This window comes from Podarcis muralis, chromosome 8 (assembly GCF_964188315.1).
Source record: "Podarcis muralis chromosome 8, rPodMur119.hap1.1, whole genome shotgun sequence".
Classification (NCBI taxonomy): Eukaryota; Metazoa; Chordata; class Lepidosauria; order Squamata; family Lacertidae; genus Podarcis; species Podarcis muralis.
In genome coordinates this window covers 22132084-22149010 of record NC_135662.1, presented here as the reverse complement: position 1 = coordinate 22149010, position 16927 = coordinate 22132084, and the positions used below count along the sequence as shown (strand labels likewise).

Here is a 16927-nt window from a genome sequence, read left to right as displayed (position 1 = left end):
TTTATAATAGGGATAAGGTATCAGGAAAGGAAAGAGGAACAAAATCACCCACACCTGCTGGGTTCAGCTTAAGTGAACTCATTATTTTTCCTTTGCTAAGGCATCAGTCCTCTGAGTAACTGTTTTCACTGAGAGAGCTGACAAATCCAATAATCTATGGAAAATTACCTGCATAAACACAGAATTGTATTACTGCCCAGTGTAATTTCTTGAATATAGTGGTCCTCGTTATGGTATGCTCCATCTTGATAAAGGCAGGATATATACTGAGGTTGCATTTTCCTGACTCAGACAAGTCAAGTCCTGCAGAATGGCAGAGCTTAAATCTCTATGCAAGCTTTAGCTTTAAGTATCTCCCGAGACCAACAAATCATGCTGCATTGCTGTTCATACTGTGATGAGAGCTACTGATTTTGATCTGCCAAAATGAGAAATTTTGAAATGACAGGCTACTAGGACATGATCCATGACAATTTATGCTTTGAGAAAGAAATTGCTATAAAAAGTCACCTTGATAAAACCAGTACCAAACTGGAAAAAAAGTTTTGTGATAGTGTTTCCAAAATAGAAAAAAGACTGAAACCAGCTTTCCTCTTAATAGTTGCCACTGGAATGATGCTAAAGCAAAGTGTTATAATAATTTAAACTGATATGTACAGCTATATTTTGATTCTGGGTCGCCTTTCCTAATCTACACATAAATTATTCTGAATCTAGCAACATTCCCATCTCACTTTGTCTTAAATATAAAATGAAAATATTGTTTTTATAACTCAAGAGATGAATGGTGACATTAGAAAGGTTGATAGTGGGGTATCTTGAATTATGCACTTTTCTATTTGTTACTGTCTCACCTTGTTCTCTCCCCTACACCACCACCATTGTTTCTAATGGAAATACCATAAAATGGTACCTTGTATACTCAATCCGTTATTGCTACAATATTTGTCGTATCATGAAGAAAAGAACATTCAGTATTTGTTTCTCACTTTTAGCCAATATAAAAAGGGCTAGGTATATGAGTAGTGATGGGTGAATCAGTTTGTTTCTAGTCTGTGTCAGTATTCACTCATAAATCCGTTTCATCTCATTTCCATAATAATCTATGAATATATTTTCAAATACACACCAAAAAATTCACAAATTAAATATTTGATTTTTATTTTAGAATTACATTTCTAAATGTATTTTCTCCTGACATACCTACTGCTAAATGCATATTTTCCTAATGCATATTTCTAAATGTATTTTGATATGTTTTGGAGCCTAGAACCACAATGGAATATTTGAGAAGTATAAAATCTGAAGGCTAACTAAGTACTGATCTAGACATTAGTCCAAGAGGTGCTGATCAGATGAGTTCATATCAGAATTTGCAAATACCGGATTCGTCAAGGTTCCTTGTGATACTTCAGATCTTGACCGTTGGGTTTAATTACTTCTAGAAAGGTTGAGGGTAGGAAAATGCTTATGCCCCACCTACTAGGGAGTGCCATTTACAGCCTGATGTGGTGGGGTTTGGGGAACTGTTGGTGACAGGATTTCCCATGTGACTGGGAAGCGCTTTGTGTACCTTCCAGCCATGCAGGAGGTTGAGAGATGAGCGAGACTAGGGAAGCCAACCGGCATTCAGCCTGGCTCCCTGAGGGGCAGAGCTTCAGGAATGGACCTGACTGGAGACTGCCCACTGTCAGGTACATTCCTGGAGCATATAAGAGAAAATATTATCAGCTCTTCTTTATTTGGTTATCAGCCAGTTTAACCTCCCACCCTCTTCTCTGTACTTCAACACTTGCCTTCTTGCAAGGATAGGATAGTGGTCAATGGACATTGCTGTGGACCGTTGTTGGTCTCTGCTTTCAGGGTCAGGGAGCAATTTTGCTTCCAGGCAATTTGGCATGGTCCTGTAGATTTCCACCTACTTCATAGCAGTCATCACAACTTGAGCCCTCACTCTGGGAATGTCCTCTTTCTTCTGCTTAAACTTGCTGAATTCCAGGAATTTGATGCCCCCTATCTATATGAACTGTGGGCTGATTAGGTAAAAGGTAAAGATAAAGGACCCCTGGATGGTTAAGTCCAGTCAAAGGCGACTATGGAGTTGTGGCACTCAGTGGCGTAGCGTGGGTTGTCAGCACCCGGGGCAAGGCAAGTAATTTGCGCCCCCTAACCCGTGGATTTTAGTAGGGGCAGAGAGCTGCGAGTGTGAGCGCGCGCCCCCCCAGATGTTGCGCCTGGTGCGGCCGGCCCCCCCTGCACCCTCCACACTACGCCACTGGTGGCACTCATCTCACTTTCAGGCTAAGGGAGCAGGTGTTTGTCCACAGATAGTTTTCTGGGTCATGTGGCCAGCATGACTAAACCGCTACTGGTGCACAGAGGACCGTGATGAGTGCCAGAGTGCATGGAAATGCCGTTTACATTCCCGCCGTGGTGGTACCTATTTATCTACTTGCATTGGCATGCTTTCAAACTGCTAGGTTAGCAGGAGCTGGAACAGAGCAACGGGAGCTCACCCTGTCACGGGGATTTGAACTGCCAACCTTCCAATCAGCAAGCCCAAGAGGCTCAGTGCATAGAATTAAGCTCCCCCATATCTCTAGGGTTTACAGATGTCAAATGCTTGCACTGGGGCAATAGAGGAAGATTATCACAGTGCAGCATAGCAAAGTTATAAATTGTTCCACTAGGTGATAAAAATACCATTAACATTTCCTTCAGAGTTTTTCGGTATTCTTTGCATTTTTTCCATGCTTTTGTGATGTTTATAGAATTATACTGATTAGAGACTATGATTTTGTAGCTGCTGTGTTGTCATGTCGTTTGTCCTTCAGTTTCCTTTTTAGGATGTGTGTTCATCAGTCTTCATTTCATTGTCTTACATTTTCATTTTTTGTTTCTGCTATGCTTTCAGTCCTTATGTCAGTCTGCCTTGGTCTCAACACACTCAGTCCATTGACTACCATCATAGAAATGCCAGGTATCTGTTTTCCTGTGTGTGTGCCTCTGTGTGTATAAATGCATGTCCCTGCTTGCACCTATATTTTTACTTCACTCTGTTCAGGTCACTGAAGGGTATTGCAGGATTGCTTTATAGGCAAATATTTAGAAGATTAGTAGGTGTTATTTTTAAAGACTGAAAACATTCAGCTGTTTGTTTGCCTAACCATACTCTACTTGATAACACCCGCTTCCTGTTATTGGCATACATGAAATAGCAGTTGATTTATGAGGTTTTGTCTTTGAACTTCCAAATGTTAGAGTCAGGTCATTGATCATTCCAGAAAAGGTATATGGGTCACACCCACACCATATATTTAAGTGTATTTTAAGTGTATTTTGTGGATGTGACCCATATACATTTAAAGCACATGGCTACCCCCAAAAGAATTCACAGAGCTACAGTTCCCAGTACCTTTAACAAACTACAGTTTCTAGGATTCTTTGGCTGAAGCCACGTGCTTTAAATGTATGGTGTGTGTAGTTTCTAGACCTATATATAACATTTCAGAAAGTCACTATCCCAGGCAGTGTTGACAACATTCAAGTAGGTTAATTTCCATAAGGAAAGAATAAATGATGTTACGTGAAGGACAAGTATTAAAGCTGATGTAGTGTGTTATCTAAATGGGTGAGCTGTGACCCAGGAAAGACCTAGTTGGAATCTCATCTGAGCTATGAACTCAGTTGGTAGCTTTACATGCACATCTGTCTCTTAGCTCCAGTGCTCCCAGCTGTAGTTTGGGGCTAATAATGCTACCTACCTTACATAATAATTGTAAGGATTGTTGCAATATGGTACATGTGAAGTCCTTTCAGCTCTCAAAACTACAGTACTATATAAATGTTGTGTATTGTTTTTGCTGTTGTTATTATTCTTAATTATTGTTATTCCAGAGACTGGGATGCAAGCAGAGTGCCTCATGAACTGCATGTGTCTGTAGCTTGACATATGGTTTTCACTGTCAGCCTCTGACAGTAATTAACACTTCTTAGAAAGGAATAGAAGTCTTTCAGATTCGGGTCATGCAGTTATTGTCTCTAAATAGGTAGTTAGAACTGGTAATGCTGTTTGTATCTTGTGGATGTAGCAGCAGGTACAAATTTATATCTCCCTGGAGTGGGATAGTTGTGTGAATGAGAGAACATTACATCAAGGTCAGCACTGAAAGTGGCTTTGGATGTTATTGAAGAAGCGTCATCAACAAATGCAGTTACTACCTAATTCTGCATTTGGATGGCAGTGCTTCTTGTAATATTTGAAGGTGAACTTATGCAGAGGAACTTGTGCAACCTACCACTTCTGCATTTTGCCTGTGTGAATTTTGATTGGACTGTCACCAAAGTCACTTGTGTGTCACTTCTGGAACTGTTCTGAGTTTCTCTTATTCTTAGATTTACAATCTAAAACCATGATAGTGCTTTAATTATCACTTTGAGAATGCTTTGCATTAATCATAAACATTTATACATTAGCATGCTTTATATGTACATCTGAATTGGTCTTTTTTTTCTTTCTTTGTCATTTGCTTCTCTGTGTTTACCTTTGTGTCTCATTTGTGTACATGTCTTAACTGTAGCTTCATGTTCATCCCTTATGTTTTGGCAGCAAGGATCACTCAATGTATCCTATCTTTTGCGAAGATGCAATCAGATTACTTCGATCCCGTACGATGTGCCGTACCTATTCTGAGGGTGCTTACTATGAATTTGAGAGGTATAATTGGTGCGGCATGTTTGTTTAGTCTCCCACATCATTCATAAGCAAACAGTACTCTGATGTTCAGTAATCTGCAATTTAAGTTTTAAATGGTACATTGGAAGAAAGAAGAAAAGGCACTAAATGCAGGAGTAAAAGGAGAGGTCTCCCCAAAGGTGCGCAAAATACATTATATAACTCATGATGTGTTGGATATTAAAACTCCTTCTCTGAGGTGACTCTAAAAACAAAATCCACATGCCACCCATTAACAATTCATTAATAAAAATCATATTCAAAGATAAATGTATCATAAAAATGAACATACCCAACTGGATGCATAACAAGACTCACTAAACAGGGATATTATTTTATGACCTTTAGATTAGTGAAGATAATCTGGTCAAAGGTTTCCTTTGCTTTATAGACTGTGTCACTGCTCTCTTTAATTTTATCATGAATTTTTGTTTGTAAATTTAAAATATTATCATCTGCATTGCTCCTAGAATTACTTTATTCTTAGAGAGCAGAAATTTTCTTTTTTATATTGGTATCAATCATTAATTTGGCCAAATAAATAAATAAAAATATAGAAGCTGATTTCCCCCTTTTTGCACGAATCACAGGCATTGCTGTATCATACCAACGTAATTTTACATAAATGGCATCCAGAAAAAAGGATATTGCTGTGATGTTGTGTGTAAACCATGGTGTTTGTTGAATTCCACAGCTTAAAGGGACTAATTAGGACTCTTTCATGTTGTGCCTTTTTTTCACCCCCTGGCTATATCAGTTGCATAATTTGAAGGTTCGTTATGTCTTGTGGCACTCTTGTGTTATGAGCATCTTTTTCTTGTCAGAACCAAACTACATTTCATAGCTACATATAAATCCTCTGGTCCTCAGGTCCTCCCCTGGCCTGGCTTCAAAACTTCGGCTTGGCTCTCTCCCTTCCCCAAGTATTAAAACTCCGCTCAGACCCTGTCTCCAGGCTACAGCTACAGCAAGGGTGATCCAGTGCCCGGGAGTAATTTTAACCAACGCTTGCCTTCTAATTCCTTGTGTAGCCGGCGATTCGGTGCCCTTCCAGCAAGGGAGACAAATTACTAAGTCACTTGTAGGTAAATGCTAAGGTTTAAATACCTAAGGTAGCAATTAAAACCGGTAAAAAACTAATAAAACTGTTAAAAACTGATAGAAAAACTACACTACTAGCATGGAGCTTAGAGCAGGGCTACCCTTACCGGCACCATCTTGGAAGCCTCTGAGGGCCGTAATCCCTCTATAAATCCTCCTATTCTTAATTTAGAGCTCTGTCTTCAGACTACCATGTCAGTCACTCTATAGAGCTACACCAATTTTAGGGTTAAAAATGTAAACATGGTTCTTTCGTTTTCTTCATTTCTTGGTTCTTTAGCTTTTTTGTATTTATAGTGGTACCTTGGTTCCCAAACTTAATCCGTTCTGGAAATCTGTTCCAAAATCAAAATGTTCTAAAACCAAGGCGTGCTTTCCCATAGAAAGTAATGCAAAATTGATTAATCCATTCCTGACTTTAAAAAACAACCCCTAAAACAGCAATTTAACATGAATTTTACTATCTAACGAGACCACTGATCCATAAAATGAAAGCAATAATCAATATACTGTACTATAAAATAAATAAGACAGTATTGTAGATAATAAAAATTATTTTTTTCCCTTACATGCACTGATGATAGTCATTGTTTGGATGGGTTTTTTTAATCAATTTCTGCAGTCACACAATCAGTCAATCAATCAATCAATCAATCAATCAATCAATCAGTAGCTGAACAGGGTTCCACACAGTCACAAAAGCAAGTCACAAAAATGAAGTCACAAGCCACAGTCCCAAATCGAAGTCACAAGCCACAGTCACAAGTCAGTCCCATAAAATTAAGAACAAGTCACAGTAAAAAAAAACCAGAAAAGCCATACAAACAAAAATGCAAAAAAACAGCAAAAACAAAAGCTCCAAATATCACCTCAGTGTTGTGTGGGTGCCCAGAACTCAGCAGCCGACAAACTCAACAGGAAGCCTCTGATTAGCGGCGGGGGGACTCCATTTACAAATGAAACACACTCGACAAGAAGTGGAACATGGTCAGCTTCCAAGGCAAAGTTCACAAACCGGAACACCTTCTGGGTTTGCAGCGTTCTGCTTCCAAGTTGTTCATAAACTAAGCTGTTCTTAAACCAAGGTACCACTGTACTTAAGTATATATCCATGTATACTTTACTCCAAAAGAGGAAATTCCCAGATCAAAAATAACAAATTTAAGTAAGGTTCTCTTTAGGTTCTCTGTCATGTGTTATTGCAACACCCACTGATTTCCCCTTTTACTGCCATGATATAGGCCTTATACATTACTATGAGGTGTTGTAAGCGAGAAAGAAAATTAACATTTCTCTGTGTTTTTTTATCTTCACAATCAATTGCTCATAATGCAATTGATTGCGTTACGAGCGATCCTCAGATTATTTTTTTGAGTTTTGGGGTACAACATATAGTGCAAGGGCAAGGTTACATTGCTGTATGTGCATTGCCTTGCCTTAAAATTTACAGAATGGACCAGGGCAATTAGATAATCCAAACTTAAAACTGTCCAGAAGGCAAAAGTACTGGCACATTCAGAGATGCCCTATCTGAAAACTTCAGTTATATCCCCATTATTGAATTCCCTGGGAGTCATGGTAGCTGAGAGGCTATGATGGAGATGGATCCTGATCCTCAGATAGATGAAATCTTGAAAAGGATCATATAAGACTTCCCTAAATGATGTGGATCTGAAGACGACTTCCAAAATCCCCGAGTAAAAGAGGTTGTGGAAACTGCCAGTATTATATCCAGCAGAATTAATTCCTGAAAGAAAAGATTTGATACCATTTAGGTTTCACTTAAAGAGCTGGATAAAAGTAGACTGCTAAACTGCTTTCAAATCCATTGAAAAAAATACCTGGACATTAAGGATGTGCCTTGGATACCTAGGTCCAGTATTGTTATCCTTTCCTCTATCTCAGAAGGGAAGAACAAGAGTTGTTTTTCAGCAAAGATCAGGCTCCATGGAATCTTCTTTCCAGTAACAAAGGGATTCCAGAGATAGCTTAAATATTAAAAAAAATAAAATTAAAAATGTGCCCACCTTGTAAAGCAGATTGCTCTTTACAGAACATCCCTGGTAGCTGAGAGTGATGGAATGTAGTGGTTGCAGATGATTTACGTTTCAATGCACCCTTTTATTCTACATAGTTCAGCAGTGGCATTTGCATTGGAGGTCCTGCCGGTTGTTTAGTTTCTCATGAACTAACTACTGCCAAACCAGTCTTGAGCCTTCCACATCCAGAAAATTGAAGATAATTTATCAGTTTTAGCAAGATGGACGTTGTTTTGTGGTCACATAATTACCATATTGTTGACAATTTGCTAGGCAGAAAAATGAAAAAAATGAGCAAACTCCTCTCAGCTCAATAAATCAAGACAATGCAAGATCAAACAGTGGTTCTGGTTCAAGTTTGTTTTCCAATTAGGCTTATGCAAACCAATTCCCCAAGTTTGACTGTAATAGCTAACTATGGTTTCTTAAAAAGTGAAAACAGAAAATTTATATCTCTTTGTGACCACAAAAGTGGGGGAAGAAAGAGTACGCAAGCTTGAGGCTCACCATAGCTTGTTAAGTTAGCAGGACAGCAGCATCTGAATGGAACTATGATCATTCAATAACTTTTCACCATCTCCTAATCTTTCCTGGCATATGGTTAGATCACTCAGGGCAGATATGGGGCTTGTGCCGTTTGGTTCCTTTGATTTTCCAATGGAACTTCAAGTTAAGCATTGCATTACCTAGAGTACAGGGTTGTTGTCAAAAACATTAGATGCATGTTTTATATGACTTTTCCCCCTCCTTAACATCTAGTTCTCTGTTGTGGCCTCTGTGTAGTTCCACAGATGGGATCTGTAGCTTTGCAGGCCGTTCATTGAGGATTTGGCATCTGTGGCACTCAAACTACTTTGATAAATGTTTGAAGATGTGAGAATAAGGTAGCCCAGACCAAGCAGCTCAGATATCCATGCCACCATTGGATCTGATCTGATCCTCAGATCAGATAAACCAAACCAAAAAGGCCTCCGATCTGATAAACCAACAAGAAGAATTACAATTTCATTACAGTTTCATTGTGAGATATTTGGCTGATTTCAGGCTTTATATACATGACAGTGTATATGCAGCTGCAGACATATGGGGGGAGGTTTATAGAGTATAAACATCTACTAGCCAGGTTGTCTCTTCCCAAAGATGCAGCAACTTACATACAGCAGCAAGGAGGGAGCAGAGGTGACACTGGGCACTCCAGATATCCAGCAGTGCCTGTTTTGCCACTAGAAATAGGACTACATGGGGAAATGATGCTATTCACATCAATTTTTGCTGGATATAAGACCCTCTGACCATTGAAGCCTCCCCCCCCCCCCCCGCCAGTGGAAATTGATGCAAATAGCATGTTTTTCTGCTGGGGATGTAGTCCCCATTCCTATGGGAATAGATGCTTTACCAGGAATCTGAAACACCCATGGCTTTTCCAACATGATAGGTAAGCTGATGATCAAGGGCTCAACATTGTGTTGGACCGTTGGATTCTTACCATTGGGTGCATTAATTATGCAAAACAATTTCTGCTCATTCTACCCCTACCTGCTTATTTCTAAGCAGACCTCTCTACAAACAGCTAAGCATACAGAGGATTTGAACATATTTTGACCTGGCAGCAAAATGCATTAGTTGACAATTTGGGAAGGAGCACCTTACTCTAAAAACTCTAGAAGTTTCTATGAACTGGCTTATCCAGATGGAAATCCTGTATGAGTGAATTTACAGGCAGCTACTCAGAGAACAGCAGTTACGGGTAAATGTAACTCTGTTTTGTACTTACGCCAAGTCCTGATTTCATTATGGCATGTGTTTCCCTGCTCCATATAATTGTCTGCACTACATGCAGGCATGTACATGTGACATTGTGTGTCCACGTTGCGGTGGGCACCCACAATCCCAAGGGTGAGATGGCACCCTGTCTTGAAGCTTCACCCTGCTGCTGTCATTGGAATCCAGGCCAGCCACACACCCCTCCAGCCACATACCCAACAGTCCCCCTTGTGTGGAATAGCCCTATGCATGTACATTGGTATGCACATGGGGCCCTTTAACATGGTCACTAACACACAAATTGCCAATAGAAGGGCAAGGCTAGTCAATGCAATCCCCTCACAGGTGCTTTCAAACATGGCCGTGCCAAAAGCTGTCAAAAGTTTCCCAAAAATATTCTCCCCATGAAAAAAACAGGGACAAGCTTTCTGCCTTTCAGAGGGAATTTATCTGGATTTTTCCCCCAGTGGCGGGCAGGGAGGTTTGCAGCTTACAAAGTGGCTGCATCATGAAGATCTCTCTGCATTCTGCCACCATCCATGTTTCCTGGAATGTTTTGAGAGTGACATCTTGTTGCACTGCATCACTCCCAAGGTTACATTTCAATCCTCAGGCACATTACATGGTTAAGTAATGTAAGTAGCAGCACCTCTCCATGAAATTTTCGGGGGGATTTCTTCTCTCTTCACCTCCTTCCGAAAAATGTCAGAGGTGGTTTCATTTTACACTCATCTGCAAATGGTAGAAAAATGAATATTAGACTCAGTTTTACTTTGAACCTTTGAGGAGGTTTTCATGTGAGCTTTATTAATGTCATCAGAATATATGATAATTTAAATTAGATTAAAATTTAAATTAGATGAAATGGAGGAGAAGAGGAAATTGCTGTTTTCAGCACAGTACTTGTTCTTTTTATTGTACATTTCCCCCTTTAGGTATCTTTGATGTTTGCTAGACTGCCTCATGCAGCAGGAAAAGGGTTGGATGAACATTACATAATGGTCATTATCTTTTGTGATAAAGCAAGAAAAAGCATAGAGCACCTAAGGCAATTCAAAAATGTCTGAAATATCTTTGCTGTTTATTTTATGTTCAGGAGGAATAGAAAGGAGGGAAGAGTGCCTATAACATATTATGATGACACTGATATTTCCCCTACTCCTGAAAGGTATTTTGATTCATATAGTAGATGTAGATAAGAATCTGTATTAAAGCATTTTCTGAGCACCCCTGCTGTAGAATTTTGAAATAGCTAAGAATTGTGATACTTGTGTTCTTTGTGCAATATATTATTCCAAGTGATCTGTTATAAAAGGCTTGAACTAGCAGTGAGTAGTTTAGTATTGCATGAGCCGCATAGTACTTTTTCACCTAGAAGATATTTACTGGTAGAATGTGTGCACTGCAGCCAATTTCTTCTTAACACTGTTACTTTTCTCTTATGCCCATACCCACAAGTAACAATGTCACAAATCTCTGGGGGTTTTTCTGGATATCCCTACTAAGCATCTTCTTATTTGCATGGGGTGGAGATATGTAGGCATTTTGGGAATCAATCCAAAGCTCTGTGCTTCTGCATTGCATGCATAGCTGCAAAAGTGAGATTTTGCAGAAACAGGAGATAACAGTGACCTCTGCATAGGGGTGATCTATGCGTACACTGGAGTTAAGTATGTGTAGTGATGCTACCGGTCTGTGAAACTTCTCTTTAAACATAGGCTTCTCCCAGTCTAAGACTTAATCGGTGGTGCACAAGTACTGTGAAAGGGCAGGGCACTGAAGCACTGATGGTCAGCTGGCTGTTCAGCCAATTCCAGGATAGTTGGTTGGATTGACAGGAGGCGGATGAGCTGCTTATTATTCCTTGAAGGTTACCTCCAACCATGCCTGTTCTAATATTTGTATCAGTTTGGTTGATGAGAGCTTATGGGTAGTTGAGACTAATGTACTAATATTAGAAACAGGTCACTTTCTCAGCTGCCTGCTAAGTAGTTTTTGCAAGCCTTGATAGTCTTAGCCACTGCTAAAGATGCTAAGGATGTTCCCCCACCCCAATAGCATATATTGCTACCTGTATGTTGTTTCACTGTTGTGAGAGAATTCTGTATCTGTACATTTGAGTAATTATTATATGATTTGGCTAATTGCATAATAGTAGCATTATTCTGATTTTTTGCTGTTATTATTAAACATCACACCTTATGCAATTCCTGAACCAAAATAAATATTTCCCTACACCCAAAGTGCTTATGATCATGGACATGGTAAAAAAAAAGGCGGGGGTTTATTTCTGAATACTTTTGAGGATTTCTCCTATTATCTGCTAACATAAAAGTACATATTCACGCACGCGCGCACACACACACACACACACACACACACATATTTAAAGCCCCATTATATCTTGTTTTAAATTCATTCTTGAATTTTATTTTCATGAAAGCACATGGTTCTGATTTTATAAGTCAACCTACTTATTTCTGTAAAAGTAATATGCCGTTGGTAGACATAGCAAAGCACATCCATTGTCATATCTTTTCATTGCTTTATTTCCATATTTTCCCCATCTTATGAAAATTTTACAATTTTTAGTAAGTCATTTGATTGCAGCCATGCTGTATAAGTTACACTGATGAACATAACTTGGTGAGGTCCATTAATTTCACTGGGCCTATTGTGAATATAACTTAGTTGGCTATGACCCAAAAAATTCCACTATATTGTATAAAACGCACTATTCTTGCAAACAGTATTCACATAATGTTATATATTTTTAATTACCCCAGTTGAAATATTTGTTACTCACAATGTGTGTATGGTTAGGCTAAAGAATACACATTATTATGCCATCAGTAAATGCAATGTATTATTATGTGTTTCATGGATATATGCAAAGCATTTATACACTGCTGTTGCTGCCAGCACATCTGTATGTATCCTGTATGTATCCCATAGTTACATGTGGCATACAAACCAGGATTGGCCATGGTTCCCTTCTACACGCGTAGAAGTTGGCAGAATAATTTGCTGCCCCATAGAGTATGAAGTGGCTCTCAGTTTCACAGCACTATAATGCCAGTGATACAGATATATGGTCTAGTGCATATATTTAAGATTGGAATGGATGTTTGGTTATACATATTTTAACTGTAAAAAGAAAAAGGGTTCTTTGAATATATTCCATAAAACACAAGTCTTATCAAAACAATATAACACAGAAAACCAACAAACAAACCATAGACTGAATATTAGAAGATAATAGGTCAAATGGGCTGACAGTGATTCAATGCACCAGTATGTTAAAGGGGAACATACATATACATCCATTCATTGAAAGAGATATACAGAAAACACTGGAAATAATTGCCAGATTAGTCAGTCAAAAATATGTTTTCATGAAAAGTTTTGATATGTAAATAGCTTCATCTTTATAACATGTCTTTATTTTAACTGCATTGCAAAGGTATTACAATGGTGCAAGTTCATGGGCAGATCATGTAGTCAATGGTTCAGCTGAAAACTATGGGTAAGTAAAGAGTGCAGTGTTACACTTCTATGATTAAAGACATGTACTCATAATTTAAATGTAGTGTTATTTTATTAATGGGTTTCACACCTGATTAAGTGTCATTTTTTTCACTAGACCTAAGAGGGTTAGGTTTTAATATGACATGTCCATTTTTTTCTTCTTTCCATGTTGCATCACACACATAGTTTGTTTAATTGTATGTAGATCTTTCTCAAAGAACAACAGTTACAGGTAAGCAAACCTGTTTTCTTTGAGCAGGTTTCCATACACAAGCATATGTACACGTTGTGTCCCTGTATCTGAACCTCTTTTGTAGATTATGTTCTGTTCATTTTTAATCCAAAATTACCTGTGCACTGACACTACATTTAAATTAATTAATAAGGCACATTGTATCCCTTATTTCCAGAGTTAGTTTCAACCTCATCATGGGAAGAGAGAGAATAGCAAATATGCTTCAAATATTTATATGAATCTGGGTTTTTAATTGGAAAAAGTTTCATAGAAGACAGATGACACAGTTTGGAGGCAGTGAAAATGATGAAGCAGCATAGTAGGAGCTCTTCAGGTGAAACACTGTCCATCTCCAGTTAGGTGTGTTGATTGTAGTGTCAGCTGATAGTGGTCAATCAACAGCAGAAAACTTTGGAATGTTCTGATTAACAGCAGTCTGTTGGAAACCCAAATGCCTCTGCTCTGTATGATAAAGGCTCTCATACCAAGAAGGAAGTTGTGAATTGTGAACAGCCTTTTGTTGCAATTTATGTTGTAGTGGTGCTATAATTTACCTTTCCTCCCCGGTGTTTTTTTTTTGCATTTTTTCATTATTGGTAAACTTCTGAATAGTTCCAAACTTTATGCCACTCATTTATAGGCCACCAAAAGCTTATATAGTAGCCCATTTCTGTGTTTCAGTAGAGAGAAAAATGAATAAAGGATCTGCACACTAACATGTCGACAGTCCACTCTGGCAGGTGTTTGCAAACTGCTCCACCAAAAAATAAAAATAAAAAAAATCAAGAGAAGTTAAGATCCTTTTTTAATTTTGTTCTGCCAGACAAATTTGCCATGCAGATATATTGCTCGGGGAACAGGAAAATTGAAGAAGCAATAGATATTGTTTAGTGGGTCTCATTTCATGCATCCCTAGATAGTGTGAACAGCATTTGATGCAGCTAGAATAACTGGATATTTTTGAGTTTTTTGTTGTAGTTTCTTTTCATGGCACTTGGCTACATCATTTTCTTTCCAAATATTATGATGCATACCTTAACGGTGAAACCAACTTTGTTCAATGTGATATATGAGGTGTTAGGGGAGTGGAAATACCACTGGTGGGGACACATCGTGCTCCTTCTGTGGTAGTTTGTCCACCTTTGGTCCCTACCCTGCACTTGCCTGTGGCTCCTAGAAACTGTCAGCATAAGACAGTGAATGGTTTCGGCTGGCCAGCCAAACCAGGTGAGAGTAACAAATGGGCCTCTAATTCTTGGTGAGTTAGGAGCTTCCTTTGCACGCAAAGACAGGCTCTGTCAGATTGAGCGGATGAGACCAATAGTGGTTCCAACAGTCAGGAAGAGTTTCTGCACATGCTGTAGAGGGAAGTGAGCAGTAGATGGGGCTCATCAACCTGGGAAGGTAGCCCATCTAGGAGAAGTAAAACTCTGTTCCTAAATCCCTGCTGCCTTGCGGAATATCTTCAGGAGAAGAAGAGGCTAAGGAGTAAACGCTGCACAGAAAATCCAGAGCGGAGCTCCTAAGACAGTTGGTTGGTGCCTTGTATACCGCCTCCTGGCAACTCCTGCAACCAAGCTGGTGCCAAACATATTGCATCAATGAGGCCGATAGAGGGGTCTTGTTGTCTGGGCAGGCCAGGACCTTCATACACACTGCCCAAGCTTACAACCCAGTGAGGTTCATTATTGGGCCTATAAATTATTTTATACTTTACTTAACTGGCAGTAGCAGGTGAATGAGAAATAAGGAAAATTAAATATATTTGGAAGAAATAGGACTGTCTTTTACTACTTGTGTTGAGACTGGAGCATTCTGTAATAGATGATTAAAAAAAAAAGTCAAAATGCTACATATCATATAGCATATAAAATGTACAGAAACAGTGCAGAGATGGGATACTAGGAAAGAAAAGAATCATATTCTCTGTCTTACATAGAGACTGGATGCATAAATCTGTTCATTTTTAATTTCTGACTTTGCTTATAGGCAGCCTTGAAGCAAATGGTGGAAAATTTGTTAAAACTAATCTAGGAAACACTTTATGTATTTTTAAAACACTCCTAAAATTAAACCACATTTTTCCTGCCTATTTAATTAGCTGTTTGGATTTAACAGAGTTTATGTTGGAGTTTTAACTTCAAGGGAAGAAAATATGGAGAAAATACTTCTTATAGCTTTTAGAAATACTTTTGAAATTAGGAATTTTCACAAATAGCTTGCTGTGATAGATATTTTGGAAAAACTATTTACTGATATCATAGACTTTTGGGATATACTGCTTAGAAGCCATCACAAGTACATAATGGTGAAAATGAAATCTTATGCAGACAGATGCACTTTTTCTGGTTTGCCACAGCATACATTCGTCATATATGGTCTCTTTAAGACATTATTTTATTATCTCAATTCTATATTCAGTATATCTGAGCATACTTTTGCTAATATTACATATATGATGGCTTAATTTTATAATGTTAGTACATAGGAATTTTATGATTATATTATGCACTATTAGTGACTGTTGTCCACTTTAAAATGAAATCTCAGTTACTCAGTATGTAATTCTTTTAAAATTGCTTTGTTGATAGCTTAATACTGGTGTTTTACCTTGGTTAAAAAATAGAAATATGAGTTGTTTGTGTGTAGCAGTGGTTAAAGATGGTGTGCTAACAAAGGATATTGTGTCTGTGACCAAACAGCAAATTTCCAATAGCTAGTAGAAGAATAGCATGTCCAAGGATTGAGATCCAACAGCCTTCCACAGATACGGACAGGTACTTCCAGTAAAAAGTAGCTAGTATAGCCTTGCACTTGTTACTTTTAGGTATTTGTTTGTTTGTATTCCTGTTGCAGTGCAATCAGTGTCTCTAGAAGTAGAGGAAGCCTTAAATGGTCATTAAAATGCACCATTTTCATACTGCATTTTTGTGTTTTCATTTCTTTGTCACTGACACATTCATTGCTTTAAGTGGCTCCATTGTTTTAGCCCTGGCTGCTGCCATTACTTGTCATGTACTATGGACAGCAAACCAAATACTGTGTCTAACAAAGCAGATAGCACCTGGCCTAGGAAGCAATGAATTGTCTGTGCTCATGCATCATCATGTTTCCTAATTTGCTCATTGTAGCAATATATATAATTTTAAAACTTTCTATGTTAATGGAGTTCCCCTAATTATACATAACTTTGATGTGCAAGATTCATTTTCTACTTATTTTTAAAAGTTATGTGAATCTAATCAGCTTAGGATGTACATAGAGATTTTGTTTAGACAAGATTATTGCAGTGTGACACAAATAGATCGTTTTAGCTTGTCAGGTTACATCTTAACTAATGTAATTTAAGTTCTAGTTCTGATATGTCTGGTGGATTTGTAAATTCCAAGTTCATGATGACATTTGGCCTAGTAAAACTATGCAGAATCTACCTGCTGGGTTAAGAAACTCAGCTCTAGTCAGTGTACAGGGAAATAATGTACCAGTACTTGGATCTCTCACAAGTTGACAAAAAAATAGAGTGAG

At 38.4% G+C, this 16927-nt stretch overlaps 1 protein-coding gene across 35 annotated transcripts in view; it reads left to right on the top strand.

Annotated features, from left to right (window-relative positions):
* Window positions 1-16927, top strand: part of RIMS2 (regulating synaptic membrane exocytosis 2) — a 337394-nt gene that overhangs the window by 213603 nt on the left and 106864 nt on the right. For 30 of the 35 annotated variants that reach the window (XM_077932773.1, XM_077932781.1, XM_077932774.1 and 27 more), the window contains 4 exons: window positions 2915-2980; window positions 4610-4717; window positions 10736-10807; window positions 13103-13165. The exons of the other annotated variants lie outside the window; for them this stretch is intronic. In XM_077932773.1, coding sequence (XP_077788899.1) covers window positions 2915-2980; window positions 4610-4717; window positions 10736-10807; window positions 13103-13165 — 309 coding nt within the window. The remainder of the gene's footprint in view (window positions 1-2914; window positions 2981-4609; window positions 4718-10735; window positions 10808-13102; window positions 13166-16927) is intronic. 35 annotated transcript variants of the gene reach the window in all.